Source organism: Vipera ursinii (assembly GCF_947247035.1).
Source record: "Vipera ursinii genome assembly, chromosome: 1".
Classification (NCBI taxonomy): domain Eukaryota; kingdom Metazoa; phylum Chordata; class Lepidosauria; order Squamata; family Viperidae; genus Vipera; species Vipera ursinii.
In genome coordinates, this window is record NC_139512.1 from 226,736,738 (window position 1) to 226,752,687 (window position 15,950).

General features: G+C 41.4%; 1 protein-coding gene across 1 annotated transcript in view; it reads right to left on the reverse strand.

Annotated features, from left to right (window-relative positions):
* The window catches only part of CSMD1 (CUB and Sushi multiple domains 1), a gene marked incomplete at its 5' end in the record, with an annotated part of 1,146,395 nt that extends 1,137,116 nt beyond the window's left edge, over positions 1-9,279 (reverse strand). Inside the window, one exon of the mRNA XM_083350006.1 lies at positions 9,210-9,279. Coding sequence (XP_083206132.1) covers positions 9,210-9,279 — 70 coding nt within the window. The remainder of the gene's footprint in view (positions 1-9,209) is intronic.
* Between the last annotated feature and the right edge of the window lie 6,671 nt (positions 9,280-15,950).

The window sequence follows — 15,950 nt, forward strand, 5'->3', positions numbered from 1 at the left end:
GCCTCCAGCCCCTTAATCATTTTTGTTACTCTTCTCTGCACTCTTTTTAAAGAGTCTCAGCATCTTTTTTATACCGTAGTGATCAAAAAAGGGTGCAAAATAGAGACTTATGAACAAAGCACTTCCACATAACACTCTTTTCATGTTTCAATCCCTCCAAATCATTTTATAAATCTAAAGTGTAACCATCTCCATTTCTGCAGAACAGGCAGTAATCGATCCATGCTCTCCTTTCAAGAGACCAAGAAAAAGGTTCAAAAAAATTAATTCTATAAGTACACTGCATCGAGCAACCGCAGATCCTGGAGGAAGTCCCTGTTTAGCCCCTCCATTCTATCTAAAATAAATTAAAACAAAATACTAGCAATCCCACATCCAAGTTTTCAATGCATGTTGTACACATTTATCTGGTCATTAAAAAGAATTCTGAAGATTTGTAAGTGGGGTAGCTGACAGCTCCATTCTTCCTGTATTAAAAATGAGTTTGTCAATCTTCATTCATGATTCAGTCTATCTGTAGAAAACTGATAAGTGTCACTTTAATAGATCAAAATCACAGTAAAGTAATTTGTAATTTGTCTGGAAGCTGCTTATCAAAACATTCATCTAGATTAGAAGGTAAGTAAAAAAATAAAGCTTTTTCATATAACAAAATTAAGGTTAACTTTGTTTTTGCACTTTACCTCTTGTCAGTCAAAGCTGGGGCGACTTGGAAAATAGATAAAAACTGTGTCATCCAATCAATCAAGGGAAAATATTGTGAACAAATTAAAGTAGCAGAAGAATAGTCTGAGATTAAAAAAAATACATACACAGACAAAAGGAGCAATTCAGTTCTCAGTGCTCTTCAGTTAACAGAACGAGATTATATTATGAAGATGAATTCTATGCCACTACTATATTAGCATTGGCATTTAGAAACTTTAGGAGAAAATGCTTAAAATAAAAAAGTAAAATTCTTATACGTAAGAATTTATTTGCTTACGCATTTTCGTTCCTCTCTAGGCTGCTCCTAGAAATACAAACCATCTGCTATTTTTTTTTATTTACAGCAGTCTATATACTCAATAGCTGCTCTTAGTTTTGGCAAGTCCCTACCCAAACAGCAACAGAAAAATGAACCTTCTTTTTCCTCCCTCATTTGCTCTGTACTTACTTGAATCCCATTTAGGAAAACAGCCTCACAGTATGAGAATCATTATTCTACACGCAATGAAAATACAATGCATGGGGCCTTTTCCACCCATTTATATGAATAGGCATTAAGCATAGTAGGGAACCTTTAGTTGTTGTAGTTCTAGTAATTATTTTGACCAAGTGATAGCAGCAAGCAGAATGTATATAAAAAGCACTCTTTAAAACTAAAATCCTAAGTTACAGCACATACGTGTGTGTCTAGTTCTAAATCTTTCTGGTTAAAGAAAGGTATTTACTCCCCTGCATTTCATTTCTTGTTATATGAAGATTGGCAGTGGAAGTATCATATTACCTAAAGTTGTTTTGTATCCTATCTTGTAGGCTAGTAGTACAAGGAAAAAGATAATTATTTCTACTTCGGGCACACACAACTTTTTAAAGGAACAGTAGAGAATTCATGCCAAGTATCTAATTTGAATTATTTTATTTTCATTTCTCTTCTACTGTATGCAGCACATTTTGGTAAATTTAATGCTTCTCTCTAAACAAAGATTCCATTGCTTTAAGGGAGAAAGTGCCAATCCTTAATAAATCATAACAAAATACAATGACTATTCATTATTATTCCTTCACTGTTGATGTTTCTAAACCAGTTTTCCTTAAATGTTGTTGTTATCTGCGAAGTCGTGTCTGACCCATCGTAACCCCATGGACAACGTTCCTCCAGGCCTTCCTGTCCTCTACCATCTTCTGGAGTCCATTTAAGCTCACGCCTACTGCTTCAGTGACTCCATCCAGCCACCTCATTCTCTGTCGTCCCCTTCTTCTCTTGCCCTCAGTCTTTCCCAGCACTAGGCTCTTCTCCAGTGAAGAGCAGTCAGGGTTGATCTCCTTTAGGACTGACCGGTTTGATCGCCTTGCAGTACAAGGGACTCGCAGGAGTCTTCTCCAGCACCACAGTTCAAAGGCCTCAATTCTTTGGTGCTCAGCCTTTCTTATGGTCCAGCTTTCACTGCCATACATTGCAACTGGGAAGAGCATAGCCTTGACTATACGCACTTTTGTTGACAGGGTGATGTCTCTGCTTTTTCCTTAAATCGTCGCTATTAAAATATAATGCTTAGTCTTTCAGATAATTTCAGAATTATTTCACTGACAGATTGCAAATTATTGCTCTCCTGCTTGTTTGTGATGAATAAAAATTGCCTCCAAAGAATTTGAGTATAGAGAATCTTGAAAATGGAATGTGATTGACTATTGTTTTTCCAAACTATTGATGTGTAAGCATGCTAGGAAGGATTTTTGCATGCTAGGAATTTTTGGTGGACTTACTTCCAGAGCAGCTATGTTTGTTGTCTTAGAAACTAGCAGGGCTTGAAATGTCTGCACTATAAATTGCTATTGGTTTTAGGCCAATTAGTCTCAATATTATGTCTAACTAATTCCTGCATACTCTTATGGTACATGGTGTTTCCTTGTGACTAATTTTAGTTCCTAAGCTCTTGAAACTAGGAACAATTTTGTATACACTATGCACAGTGATAGACTGTATAAACTATTAGTAATTCCCATAGCTGTTGCCACAGAATCCTAGATTTATTGGAAGTCACTAATTCTCTCACAGGATTTCTGATCTGATAATCAGCAGTCAAAACTACCCTTCCCACATGCTCAGATTAAGGACAAAAAAACTAATGAGCACTTTTTATGTAATAGTAACTCATGATCGAAATGCTTCTGATAATCCCAAAAGCCAGAGAAGATGAATACGTTGATTTCACCCAAGATGTTTCCATATCAGGGGCAGTTTTTCTAGGATGGATACTTTCTCTAAAAATTAATAATTAAGGAAATATGGCTATAAAGCCAATTTATAGTTTAGATAGATAGAGATGGCAACATTTCTTATCCTTACAGCCTCAGCATGTACAACTATAAGTAGTCAGCTCAGCATGCTAGGTGTACAGTATATTGAAATGGACATGCTAGCAGCAATGAACAGCGGACACAGCAAATGAAATCACAGAACTTCTTCTCAATATAAATGTTGGATGAAATATAGTGAGAAGAGCAGCTCCTTATTCTGCAGTGCTTCAGATGGTCACAGGTTGGACTCTGCTGTAGCATCACTCTTAGCAATGAAATTAAGCTACTTGGCTAGCATGTATATCCCCCCCCCCTCCCAAGGTATTTTTCAAAGAAGTGAGGTGTTAAAATAAATACATTCATGTTTCTTTGGAAGTATGTGCCATCTAAGTGGATAAACTCATGCAAACATTTTGCTGAATAGTCACAGTTACTGGTGAGCTTTATTAGTAAGACGCCAGTATGTTCATTTTAATATAATAAACCCAGACAAAACTAGGTACTTATAAAATGGCATCACATTTTTCCCTTTAGTTGTAAAAAAAAATATCCTAGATACTGAAGAGTGTAAAAAGGGAAAGGGAACTAGGACAGATGTGGAAAATTTCAAAGAGAGTATTTATGTTCAAAGGTTAATATTTGGGGTTCGCAAAACTCAGTAAGTGATTTTGATTTTTAGGCTTCACTGGGGATTTTAGATAACACATAGCCTTGGGGTTTATACAACATACCTTCTTAACTCACATCTAGAGAAATGAAAACCCTATGCATTTTCTTTTTTATTTGATAAATAATAAGGTAAGAATTCTCCATCTATATTAGTTGGAATAAAATCAGGAGAGGAGGACGATCACGCGATAACTGTGCCAAGGTTTTTAAATGGTGTTCCACATTTCATAATGCGATTCAGAAACTACCCTAGTAGTAAACAGTGTTAAATCCTTGGAACTTTAATCAAGCCTTTAAATTTTTCAATACATAATACATATATAAATCGTGAAACATAAACATTATTTTCTTGGGGAAATGTTGACATGGGAGGACCCAATTTCTTACCCAAGTGGATGAGACTTGAGATATTAAAGGGTTAAGCATTCCTGATCCAGGGTTTTGGGATATGACATTTTGATAAGTGAAGAACAGAAGAGGATATTGTTTAATAAATGACTTGACTTGTGCCATAATGATCTAAGTTTGGCAGAACAAACGTCAAAAGACCCACAGGCACAGCCTCGCAACCAAGGGGGGGGAAGAGAATCTTTAGACTGTATCATCTTAATATGTAATCATTGTCCTATTAGCTCTTTAAATTTAAAGTGCAAAGTGCAGCTTTTTTTTTTAATCAGGGAAGCTAAGCTAGTGATTCAACTAAAACCTTTCAGTGAATATGCTAATGAGGAAGGAAATTAAGATGTTCTCCCAGGCTCTGGATCTCTGCAGTCACTAACTGTAGATCTTTTCTGCCAATCTCAAAAGCATATAAGCAAAGCGGCCACATAACTGTTGAATCTTTCTTCTTTTTTTGCCAGACTATAGATCTCCTTCCTTCATACAAATATATATTCTCCCAAACACACATGCGGTAGAATCGTTCTAAATAGTAAAAAAAAATGCAGCAAATGCTTTTCTACAGTATTCCCCATTTAATCACAAGAAGTAATTCTTGCCCCTTTCTTTCAAGTGATGTGCTACTTTTCAGCTTCTTGCACATATTAAGAACCTATTAATTACTGAAAGTGAAGCTGCACTCTTCTAACCTTAATTCCTCCCCTGTTCTTTATAATTAGCCAGTAGAGCATATGTTATTAGTGCGACAGAGGTAAAGTTATAGAGGAGGTTTTCTTACATTTACCTTTTTTTTTCATTTTGGGCTTTAGTACGATGATGTATAACCCTCCCTAATTTTGGGCTGCTATGATGATGATCATATTTCAACTTTAAATCATATGTATGGTATGGAGTATGGAGTGGTATCAAGAAAACACATGGTGAATTACACTAAAACATGCAAAAACCTTTTCCTATCAGAAACAATTGAGTTATAGGAGTATGTTTTGAAAAGTATTCCCAATGTTTGCTTAGTTAAATGTACTAGTATTGTTCTTTCAGTTTGAAGGCGCTTATTAAAGTAACGTAAATAGATGGAACATCAATTCCTGTAGGTCTTTCCTATAAAAATATATTGAAAGGAGCCTTAAATATAATAATCTTTTTAAAAATGCTTATTAGGAAATTATATACAATTGTTAAAATATGGATTTTAACGCGTATATATATATATATATATATATATATAATTTTGAAAATTAGAGGAACATTACAAGCAGCATACCATCATATTTCTGCATAGAAATTTATTTATTTATTTATTTTATTTATATACCGCCCTTTCCTGAGGGACTCAGGGCGGTTTACAGGGTGATTAAAACTAAAAATACAAAAGTTAAAAACAATTAAAAATGCTACCTTTCAGATTATTCAGTATTCAAACTATCAGTAAAAAAGCTGATTATTTCTTCTGCATAGTACAGTTAAAATAAAGAGTTCCTGTGTTCTGTTATAATTAGGATTTTTACATATTTAGAAATCTAAGACTGATCTGTTACTAGGTGATGGCTATTTTTTTCCTGTCATTCTGTAAGCAGTCTAATTCCAATCACAGATTTACATTTTGCTCAGTTGAGACACCAGAGCTGTAATGCTTGAGAGCATAACATGATGAGGAAGAAAAAGTCAAATGTCACAGCTTGTGCTTCCACTGTCTTATTCTTCTACCTGTTGTCTGGTTCACTACTACATCCAATTTTTCCCCCCTCTAAAGCAGGGGTGTCAAACTCAATTTCATTGAGGGCCGCATCAGCATTGTGGTTGCCCTCAAGGGGCTGGGTGGGTGTGGCCTGGGTGGGCATGGCCTACTGGGTGGGCGTGGCTAGAGTGTGTATGGCCTACTGGGTGGGCATGGCCAGCTCTACAATGTTCACATGAAGGGTGCCTATGGGGGCCTGGGCAGGAGTGGGACAGATCTGAGGGTCTCTGGCAGAAGGAGGGTCTCTGGGCCAGGGCCAAGGCAGTGGGGGCTGTTCCCTCACTGTTTCTAGGGTGGCTTCGGGGGCCACATGAAACCACTTCGCGGGCCGGATCCGGCCTCCGGGCCTTGTGTTTGACATGTCTGCTCTAAAGTGACACAGGCTAATCTTAACTCTTACAAAACTGCTCCTAGTGGTACTCGTCACCATGAAATAAAATCCCCTTTATCTATGAGCCACATATATTTGATCAGTGCCGATTAAGTATGAATCTGTATACAGATGTTCATACATGATAGTAAGATTAAAAAAAACTAAAATAACAAGTGTCAAATGCCAATCATGATGCATTTAAAGAAAGAATCAGAGGTTTAAGTCCTCAACGGTAGCTGAAAAAAAGTGTACAAAGACTTTTAACTTTTCCCACTAACCTCCTTCAGGATTTAATAAAATAGGAATGGCACTGATATCATTGGATGAGCCCATTTAACTGGTCTGTAACATCTTTTCTTGGAAAACCGATCTCAGAGCTCCTTTCCATGCTGGCAAAACTGGTGGCATAAGCAGCTGTTAGCAACCAGATCATAACAGTCTGACTTGCTAAAACATGCAAATACATACATTTCTTTTCCATCCAACTTTACACACACACACACACACACACACACACACACACACACACACAATCTGTAGCCAAAGAGCTGAAATGCTGGACACATAGCAAGGTTATTAAGTGGCGTCAACAGGAGGGCAAAGGAAAATCTTGGCTAGTCAAAGAGGATCCTGTTGAGCAAACAGTAAAGAGGACATCATTTTCTTGTACTTCCAAGAGAACAAAAAAGAATGAGAGCACCAGAATGTGAGGGAAATGAAATGAAAGCGTTTTCTTCGTGCAGCAGAGAAACCGGATGAAATCCATCATGGTGGATATCCCAAGAACACAGCTAGTTGGGAATTCTTCCAGTTGTTGCCCCAACATATTCGGAGGGCCCCAGTGCTCTCTCGCTCTCTTTCTCTCCCCCCCCCCCACTTCTCTCAGGTCAATCTTCATTTATACAGAAGCTGGCCTTTCAGCACCATTTTGAAACATGTCAGATATTTCAATCCCCCCCACCCCCGGTTCTTTATTCAAAGTGAGTAAAATGAGATCAGAGGCAGTAAAGAGCCAGGCACCACTTGTCACCTGCAGTAGCTCCAGGGATGTAGCTGAAGGAGGGAGCTTCAGTGCACTAAAAACACAACTTGCCTTTGCTCTATACTCTGCAAACCTTAGAGCACAAATCTCAGAAGAAACAGGAAAAGATGTCCTCTCTGCCTCTTGCTTTGCTTCCCACCCCCCACCCCGTAACCCAAAGTAATTCAAAGAAAACCAAGAAAAAGAAGGGGGAGAGAGGAGGGGGGGAACCAAGGGGAATCTCCACGGATGTTCACTTCACAAAATAACCCCATCACTTTAGAGGGCAACAATGTGACATAATTAAGAGCACCTACACGTGATGGATAGATAGCAGAATCAGGACAGAAATCTTTGAATGTTGTATTCTGTTCAGTAATTTTTTCTAAAAAAAATAATAAAATAAACTAGGGCAGCAAAAACCAAAGAGAAAATAAGGGCGGGACCATCTTCATTTTTTTTCAACAAGCCAACTACAGACTTTTGCTGTCTGATGGTCACACACATGAAGCTGAGTTTTAACTGGGAGCTTCAAGGGAAGCAAGAGAGAGGCCAGTTTCAACAGTGGCAGGTGCTGTTTTCTGGGGGTAGCAGGATCATGGTTACCAGTATCTCTTCCACATGTGCACACACACCCCCACACACCCACAAAACACTACTTGAGAACTTAAAAAAGGCCAGGTAATGAGGCAAAGGGAATTCAGAAGACATTGTTGTGCATGTGTGTGTTTGGGGGGGGATGGGATGAGTTGTGGGGTAGGGCCGACAATCAACTGGAAGTCCTGTAATCCTCCAGTATTCTGCCCACCTTAATTTCAAAGATAAAAAGAATCCCAACCGAGCCAAATGTGGGTTGAAGGGCCAGTGGCAAAGAACCGATCCTCGAATATGGGTCTCTGTGCCTGCCTGCGTCCATGCAAGAGCATAGAGAAGGCTGACAAAGCCTGCACACACAAACACAGGCTTTGCCCATTTTTATTTTATTTTATTTTATTGTTTTAATGCTGAGCATCAAGGAGAGCTTTTTGTAGAAGCCTGCTGAAAAGGAGGAGAGCCCCAAGGAGGATGACTCAAGCGCTGCTCTTCTTTCCTTCCCCGGCTTTCTGCAACTTGCAAAAGGTACAAAAGTGCTTAGCCAAGCTAGTCAGGCTGGCTTTAACCTCACAGCCAGCTTCTCCTCAGTGGGCAGAGGGAAAGAAGGTGGCGGCATGTGGGGGCAAAGAGCTCCAGGCCCCCTGGAAGGGGAAGCCTGCTATTTTGAAAAGGGAGGGGGCAGCCTTGACAGCCACTTTTAGCATATCTTCCCTCCCTTTCCCCCCCCACATCCATCCATTCATGCAAGTCCTTCCTTCCTTCCTTCCTTCCTTCCTTCCTTCCTTCCTTCCTTCCTTCCTTCCTTCTCTTCCTTCCTTCCTTCCTTCTCTTCCTTCCTTCCTTCCTTCCTTCCTTCCTTTCCTTCCTTCCTTCCTTCCTTCCTTCCTTCATTTCCTTCCTTCCTTCCTTCCTTCATTTCCTTCCTTCCTTCCTTCCTTCCTTCCTTCCTTCTCTTCCTTCCTTCCTTCCTTCCTTCCTTCCTTCCTTCCTTCCTTCCTTCCTTCCTTCCTTCCTTCCTTTCCTTCCTTCCTTCTCTTCCTCCATCCCGGGGTAGTCCCGGAGACAAGGCGACAAGACCATCCACACAAAACGCGGGACAGCCGGAGGCGGCCGGAGGAGCAGGTGCCGTTTGCCCCGCGCCGCCTGAACGAGTGGGCGGTAGGCAAAGAAGGCAAAGGGGGGGGGCCTCACGCCCGACCAGCGCGTTCAACAAACGCCCCCCGAAGGGGTATCTCGGTAAAAAAAAACCAGAAAAAGGCAATGCCCGCCGGAGACTAAAGCAGCCACCCGGCCCGGGCAAGAGCCCTCGAACCTCCTCGTTCGTGCACCATCCTTTTTTTTTTCCCTCCTCCGAAGAAGGCAAGCTTCGCTTCGCTGGAAGAAAAGCAGCCGCCGCCGCCGCCGGCGCTTACCCTGAGCTGCAGTGAGGAAGCCCGCGCTGAGCACCAGCAGCAAAGCCTCGAATCGCCTCCACGCAGTCATCTCTGCAGTTATTCCACACACATAGAGGAGCGGCGGGCGAACCAGCTAGCGGGAAGGAGCCGAAGAAGGAGGCTGGTTGGTGGGGCGGGCGGGCGAGCGGCGGGGAGGGAGGGGGGAGGAGGGAGAGAGAGAGAGAGAGAGAGGGAGGGAGAGACCTGGCGGGGACGCCCCTCAGTTTGCGAGCGCAGCTTTCCCGTCCGGGCCCCGAGGGCCGAAGGGACTAAGGCCGCCGGGGCCAAAGAGTCAGCGAGGCGAAGCCAGGCGGCGGCGCAGCGGCCAGCGAAGAAGCTCCAGGTGCCGCGAGTGGGAGCCGCGGCGGCGGCGGCGGCAGAGCCTTCGACGCCTCCCGCAAGACTGCCTGCCTGCCTGCCTGCCTCCGCTCGTGCTCCTTCTCATAGCATCAAGTGCCGGCGAGCCACTGCGGGGTCGGGCGCGCTGGAAGGGAATCCGCCGCTCCGCTTCCCGATTCTCCCCTCTCTTCTCCTCCGAGGCAGGAAAAACAACAGCCGGCAACCCCGCGAAGACGTCGACGAAGAGACGCCAGGCACGAGAGGAGAAGAGAAGCCGCGGCAGAGGAAGGCGGCGGCGGCGGCGGCTTTAGGAGAAGCAGCAGCAGCAGCAGCTGAAGAAGAGGAGGAGGAAGAAGAAGAAGAAAAAGGGAAAGGGCGCGGGCGTGAATGGAAGGGTTCCCCCCCCGGGCGGGAGGAGACAGAGCCGAAAGTCCAACCGGGCGAGCGCGGCCAGCTGACAGAGCTCTTAGCGCCAGAAGAAGCTGCCCAGGCTGCTGCTGCTGCCGCCGCCGCCGCCACCGTATCTGCCGCTGCTGCTGCTGCTGCTCCTGCCGGACTCAACCATCTCTTCCCACAGAGAGGGGATGGAGACTGAAGCGGCGGCAAGCGCGCCCACCATAGCCGATGCCAGCCAGCAGCCTTCTAACAGCCCTCCGCGCCTCAGGGAAGGAAAAGCGAGGAGCACCAGGGCGGGTGGGGAGCAACTTTTTTTTTGGGGGGGGGGTTGTCTTCTTCAGGTAAGGGAAATGGTTTCCCAGGAAGAAGGTGAGCGCGGGACCAAGGCGAAGAGAGCCGCCCCGCTTGGAGTTGCCTGAGGCGGCCGCGGAGCGAGAGGGGCGGCCTCGGTGGGCAAGTTCCTGCCTGGCTACCCGATGGACTTCTGAGGGAGTTTTTTTTTTTTTTTTTGCCTCCGTCGAGGGGAATAACGTCAACCCGTCTCCGGAGGGGCTGAAACAAAACACAAACCACAAACCACAATGATGTGTCTGGGGGGTGGGGGGAAACCCCAGTCTATCTTAGTGGAATGTTCCCTGCCCTTTTCTCCTCAGGCAGCTTGGTTTCTAGAATGCCCTTGAATTTATTTATTTTATTTGTTTATATTTCCTATTTCTTAGCTTTCTCTGTCTCAAACGCCCTGGGGGGGGGGGTTGCTCAGTGCCTCCGAATCACCACAATACTCCCATTTTCCCTTCAAAGAAAAGGTCCCACTACAAAAGCAACGGGCCACCTTGAACCAGCAGCTCATTTCTGCTGGATAGGCTGCGAGGTAATCCTAAGGTAGACCTCCCAGGACAGCAGGTGGAAAAACAAAATGGATAGGCTGGTTTATTCCAGCAACAGGGTTGACGCCAACATAGGGGGCAAATAAATTTAACAAATAAAAACTATGGCCACGTAAGCCTTTGACTATAATATGTCTTCTGCACAGAAGCAGGGAGGGAAGGAAATAATATCTCTCAGCAGAGAGAGTTTTGAAAGGGAAGGCAACGTGAAATGAGGAACTCAAATATTTCCCCAGTTAAACAGATTATTAACAGTAGGCTATTTTTTGTAAGTGGCATTTAAATCAGGTTCTGCTGCTTCTGGTGTTTCCTTCTCTTCATTAGCCACATTTGCAAGTGACCCATTGAGGACTAGCAACCCTAATTGGAATCTCTTAAAGGAAATTGCATAGGCTTGCACTCTCTCATCAGATAGGGAAAGTGAGCAAGTAAACAAAGAACCCTTCAAGCCTCACTGAAACAGGCCGTCTGGAGAAGGAGCTAAACAACTTTACTTGATTGATGATTAAAGATATTCTCCTCAGTCTGTAATATTTGACGGAGTCCATTTTACGTGTGCAATAAAAGCAGTCAGACTGGGGAATCCGATATTACTTCGAAGATATTTTGCAGTGGAATGGAGTGTTTACATTTCAAGGGTTAATCAAGGCAGACACAAATATTTTGGAAGGATAAACAGAATTAACTCCATATAATTTTGATTTTCATATTCCGATACTTTCCTATGCTATTATGTTCCTAATGACTAGTCCCACCAAGAAAAATGAATGCTTTCTAAATCAATTCCTGGTTTGCTTTGAGAAAATATGACACTCTCTCTCATACCCCCCTCCCCCCTCCCTCTCTCTCCAGTGTGTGGGTGTGAATGACACACAGTCCAAAAACCCTACTATCAAAGTTTTCATAGTCTTAAGTGAATGCTTTTTAAAATGCACCCTGGAACATTTTGGATTTTTCCCAACCCGCCCCCCCCTGCAAATTATAAAGCTACAGTGCAGTATAATATGATTTATCCCCTCAGTTATGTTCTATGGTACTTGTCTACTTATATTTGTAACCAAAATAGTAAGGATCATATGATGAAAACCAGTGCTAAAGGGAAGTTTCTCAATCATAATTACTTATGATAAATTCTTGGTAAAATATGTAAAAGTGTTCCTTCTCTTTGTTGAAACAATGGTGGAACTAGCCAACATGAGCAATGAACAAAATAGTCTTACTCTTTCAATCAGCTTGTATTTATAAGTTAATGTTGTTGTACCGTTCACACCTGTGAGGGGGGGAAAATCCTCAGACAATAGAAATCCATCTGAGAGATGTAGCATTACTGCCATCTACTGGTAGGTTTTATTTCAGATGGTATGCCAGGCAATTGAAAGCTCATTTAACTTGAAAATCCAAAAGGATTTGTTAGTATGCTTAAAATAAGAAAGCCATTCTTTCCTCTGGGAAGGCCATTGTTCTGCTTATTCAGATGTCACTTTTTTCAGTGCAGTTCAGATTGGAACAAGTCCAGCTTGGAGTACACACGTTCTTCAGGAATGAGTCAGTTCTCTGATGCAAACAAGAAAAATCTCCAACAATCCAGAAAAGCAAAGTAAAACAGCAACAAACTAGTAGGGATCCTTTTCAGACAGTAAGTCCTAATGGCTCACCATATTTTTGCATTATCTCATTCTATTTCCTCACAGTACAAAAAGCTTTCTTAGAATGGCTTGCTCTTAGTTGCTTGCCGAGCGAAAAAAATATAATTGAATATACAGACAAGTGTAATCTGGCTTAATAACCAGACAATACCTTATATAGTATGCATAGGTATACAAGTGTGTGGCAAAGTCTTTTGTGTCAACATTTTCACCTATTCAGATTTTTAAGTCTCATTTTTGTTCTTAAAGAAAAGAAAGCAATTTTCTCAAAACTACATAAACTGAGAAATATTAAGGTTATAGAAGCCATGGGAGAAATAAACACTTCTAATTCTCAGTAAGACAAGCTTTGAAAATATGAAAAAAACAAAGCTGGAAAAACATTATCCTATGCATACAGTTATTGTTTTGTAATGAAATTACCATTTTATTTCTTTCAAGTTGCCATAGGCATTTCCTATTTAATGAAATTAGTTTGTTTGTTTTTTCTTCCAAATGGAAGCTGTTTCACTTCAGCCAGCTTCTTCTCATGACAATGAGCAAGCTAAACTTCATTATTATATCTGAGACTTTAAGCTTCGGATCTGACTCCTGGGGTGCAATCCTGTGCCTGTCAGCCTATTGGGAGGATCTGAAGGCCATGCTTAAGAACTGGTCATCCGAACCTCTACTTGGAAAAATTCAAAGAGTGGTTCAAGTTGTTCTCACTTTTCTTCTCATACAAGAGGCATGCTTCATCTTTCATTCTTTTCCAGGTGTTATTCCATGCTCAGATTCCATATAACTGGATTAGAATTGGTTTCAGGTAAGATTGGGATTCCTTTTACTAAGAAACCCATAGAATGATAAACATCTGAATGTTTTATTCAAACACTGATGTTTTTTGAAGAGAGCAGAAATGAAAGTAGTAATTTATTCTAGTTGGTCTAGAAAAAAATGAGCCTTCTATTGTTAATTCTAAAAAACACTAATCCTGATAGTCCAAAAAAAACCCCTGTTTTTGTTTATTTTGTCTGTAGCTATGAAATCTGGATAGACAAGGGCAATACTGATACTCAGTCAAAGGAAGAGTAGCACTAGTATGATTAAGAAAGCACCTTTGAATTTTCTCAAATACCATAGTTCACACAGAAGAGATGTTTGTTATTAATTCTACTACTATTAATGGGAAAATCAGAATTCTTAATGAAGATGTACACACAAATACGTCAAAAAGATAATGTAGAAGAAAGATCAGAGGTAGATCTTAGAGGCATTAATACTTAATCACTGGGAAGAAAAGATTGCAGCAAGAGGCATTTGGTTTTGAGAAATTCAAATAACTTGATTCCTGCTTTTGTTTTTTGTCTTTAAAGGTTGTTGTTGTTAGCTGTGAAGTCATGTCCGACCCATCGCAACCCCATGGACAATGTTCCTCCAGGCCTTCCTGTCCTCTACCATCTTCTAGAGTCCATTTAAGCTCACACCTACTGCTTCAGTGACTCCATCCAGCCACCTCATTCTCTGTCGTCCCTTTCTTCTATTGCCCTCAATCTTTCCCAGCATTAGGCTCTTCTCCAGTGAGTCCTTCCTTCTCATTAGGTGGCCAAAGTATTTGAGTTTTAGCTTCAGGATCTGGCCTTCTAAAGAGCAGTCAGGGTTGATCTCCTCTAGGACTGACCAGTTTGATCGCCTTGCAGTCCAAGGGACTCGCAGGAGTCTTCTCCAGCACCAGAGTTCAAAGGCCTCAATTCTTTGGCACTCAGCCTTTTTTATGGTCCAGCTTTCACTGCCATACATTGCAACTGGGAAGAGCATAGCCTTGACTATACGCACTTTTGCTGACAGGGTGATGTCTCTGCTTTTTAGTGTGCTGTCTAGATTTGCCATGGCTTTCCTTCCCAGGAGCAAGCGTCTTTTAATTTCTTGGCTACAGTCTCCATCTGCGGTGATCTTGGAGCCCAGGAAAACAAAATCTGTCACTACCTCCATTTCTTCCCCATCTATTTGCCAGGAATTGAGAGGGCCAGATGCCATGATCTTGGTTTTCTTAATGTTTAGTTTCAACCCAACTTTTACACTCTCCTTCTTCACCCGAGGCTCTTTAGTTCTTCACTTTCTGCCATTAGAGTGGTATCATCTGCATATCTTAGGTTGTTAATATTTCCCCCCACAATCTTAATTCCAACTTTTGATTCATCTAGCCCTGCCTTTCTCATGATGTGCTCTGCATATAAGTTAAATAGGCAGGGCGACAGTATACAGCCTTGCTGGACTCCTTTCCCAATTTTGAACCAATCAGTGGTTCCGTGTCCAGTTCTCACTGTTACTTCTTGATGTTTAAAGGTAGAAGTGGTCAAACTGCAAAGGGCTGGTTATCTGGTAACTAAGGCTTCCTGATTTAATTTTAAAGTATGATTTAATCCTGTTTGCTGATACCTAGCACGAATATCCCATCTAGAACTGCTTTACATTCCTGTCTTGTAATAGGCAATGCATGTACAATTCCATTTATTGACCTCTAAAGAGGGCTAAAACTTGTTTCTTTTGTCAGTGCTATGCACTTAGCAGATTTACCTATTTGCCATATTTACACAGAGGAGGCTTTGATGCCTATATATCTGTGGTACATTCAATACAGCAGTGGCTAGTAATAAACTTCTAAAGCCGGATGGGATAATTGTATCATTCAGGCAGGTCTCCTAAATGTAGTAACTTTAATCTTGCTGGCACTGTTCAAGCATTCCTTCTGCATATGATAAAAGAGAAAATGACCAAAAAAAGTCAGCTTTCTCATCCATTACAAGCCCTCTACATACTCTTATTGGACATCATTTCCATTGCCACCTGCTGCCTGTGATTTACAGTTTGTAGTTTGTAAACTACAACTAGTAGCAACTGGAAGTAAATACCAGTGGAGGATTCTTTGGCCCCTGGCAAATGAGCATGTTTTATATTTAATTTAATTTAATTTAATTTATTAATATTTCTATACCGCCCTTCTCCCGGAGGACTCAGGGCGGTGTACAGGGCAAGAATAAAACACAGAAATTTACAAAAATTAAAAGATAATTAAATGCATGCCCGATTAAAATACAATTGATACATAGTAAAACCCCCCGATAAAAATAATTTTAAAAAACCCATGATAAATCTAAGACTTTCAGATAACTTCCAGACTATTGCTTAAATACTCAGTCCAATAACTTGACCAAGTAATAAACATAATTGAAATCAAGAAAATACAGATATTATAGGGAATGAAAGAGGAGAATTTGTAAAAACAAAGAGATACAGGTTAGGCAATAAAAACAAGTTAAAATGAATTCTGTCTAGCTTAGTTTCAAAGCTATGTTGCTAAACAAAGAGGATTTTTTTTAAAAAAAACAAAAACACATCTAAAATTTGTTAGTTTTTTTTCTTTCTGTTTCAATGGTGAAGTTCCAATCAAAACAAGGCTTAATGATTGGTGC